The sequence below is a fragment of the Arachis ipaensis genome, chromosome B9, assembly GCF_059453495.1.
Source record: "Arachis ipaensis isolate K30076 ecotype BB chromosome B9, ASM5945349v1, whole genome shotgun sequence".
In the NCBI taxonomy this organism is placed as follows: Eukaryota; Viridiplantae; Streptophyta; class Magnoliopsida; order Fabales; family Fabaceae; genus Arachis; species Arachis ipaensis.
This window is the reverse complement of record NC_142444.1, coordinates 129,787,093-129,789,277: the sequence shown is the minus strand read 5'-3', so window position 1 is coordinate 129,789,277 and position 2,185 is coordinate 129,787,093. Positions and strand designations below refer to the sequence as shown.

At 32.7% G+C, this 2,185-nt stretch overlaps 1 protein-coding gene across 1 annotated transcript; it reads left to right on the top strand.

The window, feature by feature from the left end:
* Positions 1-805: 805 nt before the first annotated feature.
* On the top strand, positions 806-1,985 carry LOC110267105 (uncharacterized). Its single transcript, XM_021112246.2, has 3 exons — positions 806-1,370; positions 1,476-1,539; positions 1,674-1,985. The coding sequence occupies exons 1-3, from the start codon at positions 1,102-1,104 to the stop codon at positions 1,935-1,937; spliced, it is 597 nt and encodes a 198-aa protein (XP_020967905.1). The 5' UTR covers positions 806-1,101; the 3' UTR covers positions 1,938-1,985.
* Positions 1,986-2,185: the final 200 nt, after the last annotated feature.

Here is a 2,185-nt window from a genome sequence, read left to right as displayed (position 1 = left end):
ATATATTTCAGATTAACTTTTGAAAATTTTAATGTCAATTAAATATCGATATTATGCCATCTATAGTTTTTTTTAAATTCTTACTCAGATATTTTTCATGTTGTAATTTAATTTTATTGGCTTCTCATTTATATGTAGGCCAGATTTCAGAAGTTGTTGTAATTTATAAAATATGTTGTGTAGTAGTTTTCTAACGTGGTCTCTTGGGTATTTTTCATTAATGTGCTTTTAGTTTGTTACTATTTTTTTTTGTATACTTAGTTAGTTGTTTTCTTGGTTAAAAGTCTCAGTCTTAAATTCTAATCGTGCCATTATGTGCTAATAGGAGGTTTTTAGCAACCCAGCTATACTGGCCCAGCGGAAAAGAACTAGTTTTTAGATTTCGCGTTTTCAGTAACCAGGTAACGAAATATAATGGCCAATGTGCAGTTTTGGCCAGTAGTATCAATCTCAATTAATTAGATTCCTGATTTGACTTGATGTTCTTTAATTTGTTATTTTCTACTATTTTCTGCATGTGTGAGAGTGATTGCTTTGCCCCTTTGTCCCTTTTCTATGGATATTTTGTTTAAATTTATTGAGCTGTTTACTGAACTAGAATCTTCTCAATTATTTATTCTAAAGCTTTCTTTTCATTATAATGTTAGTTCATTTACGTGATTATTTTTCTCTTGTGTTGCTCAGTTGGTAATAATTGTAGATTTAAAATACCTCTATTTGCTAAATAATTAGGTAAAATTATGTGAAGCTTTTTTAGCATGTTTTGTTGCACATGAAATAACTTTGGGAAGAAATTTGAATATAGGGTGACAGAGCTCTTCCCCCAAATTTTGTTTCAACTCATGGGGAACGATTAGGGCCAATATTCTATGTCATTGACAAGTTAGATAATTGTTTATCGTTGGAGGTGATCAGAAAGAATGATCAGTTGCTCATAACTGAGTCCTCATTTGAACATATTAGAACTTTCTATCTTATCGATAGAGGGGCATCTGTTCAATTTAGGTATGTTGGTTTTGGAATTTTTTTATTTCATTGTGGGATAAGGACAACCAACCCATCCAAGTTCACCTTGATCCTGACTGCTATGTTCCTGAGCTAATGGACCCAGAGACACTTGATAATGTATCAAGAGTCTTCCAAATAAAGTATACCAGGATGGATGAGGACTCATCAGCTGATGCGATTGTTCTATCTGGGTCTGAACCATCGGATGATCAGTTTTCATCAGATGGTGATGAAGACAATGATCAAGCTGGGGCACTGGTAGGGGATAATCCACATAATCCGATAGATTTGTCTAGTGGCAGCAGTTTATCATTGGAAGTCGATGAACACATTAACGCGTCAAATGAATTGGCTGATCCTAGGTAATGCTAAATGTAACTTTTTTTCTTGTGTTTTGGATTTTAATATCATGGGATAGCTTGCTATTTTTTACTGTGCTGACTAAGATTCATATTATCCTAAATTAGATATGCTCCAGAGGTTTCTTATGAAAAGAAGATCACAGCTTCGGATCTCGAACAATCTAGATTGGTAACTTGATCTCAAAAGAGTGTTTTGTTTTTTGTTTTTTTTTCCTGCAAGCTTATTGGATGTTCTTCCTAAATTTGTTATTCATTGTGTATGAAAATATTATGTTTATGTTAACTATGAATTATTCGTTGCAGTATTTGGCTTCAAAATTTGCTGTGTATCTTAAACCATCTGGAGATGGTTCGATTTGGACGATCACCGGTCCAGATTCCAATGTAGAGAAGAATGTGTTCTTCTTTCACTTACTGAATAGTGGAGGAAGATGTGGAGAATGGAAATTTGGGGTTGGGTGGAGTGAATGTTGTAGAATATACAATTTAAAGGAGGGTGATAGCATTACTTTCAAACTCAGCTCGATAGCTAACCGCCAGATAGAGTTATCGATTCAGCGACGTTAGGCCTCCTATGTATAACTCTATTTGATGGATATTTTGAATTATATGTTAACTTGTCTTGGACATATTTTATTTTTTGTTTAATGAACAAATTTATATATGTTGTATATATTTTGTTTTGCTATCAGTAAGTATCTTGACGTTATGTGTTCTTAAGATAATACGTAATAGTAAACTACATCTCTGTTGGACTTATTTTTTCTGTTTTTTTTTTAGTGTCTACCAATTGTTTGAATATTTTATTATCTTTT

Bases quoted from the DNA above. Each gene is read 5' to 3' on its own strand.
- LOC110267105 (XM_021112246.2), top strand. From the start codon at position 1,102: ATGGACCCAGAGACACTTGATAATGTATCAAGAGTCTTCCAAATAAAG. The intron at 1,371-1,475 runs GTAATGCTAAAT...ATCCTAAATTAG, and splicing joins AATGAATTGGCTGATCCTAG to ATATGCTCCAGAGGTTTCTT. The intron at 1,540-1,673 runs GTAACTTGATCT...TATTCGTTGCAG, and splicing joins ATCTCGAACAATCTAGATTG to TATTTGGCTTCAAAATTTGC.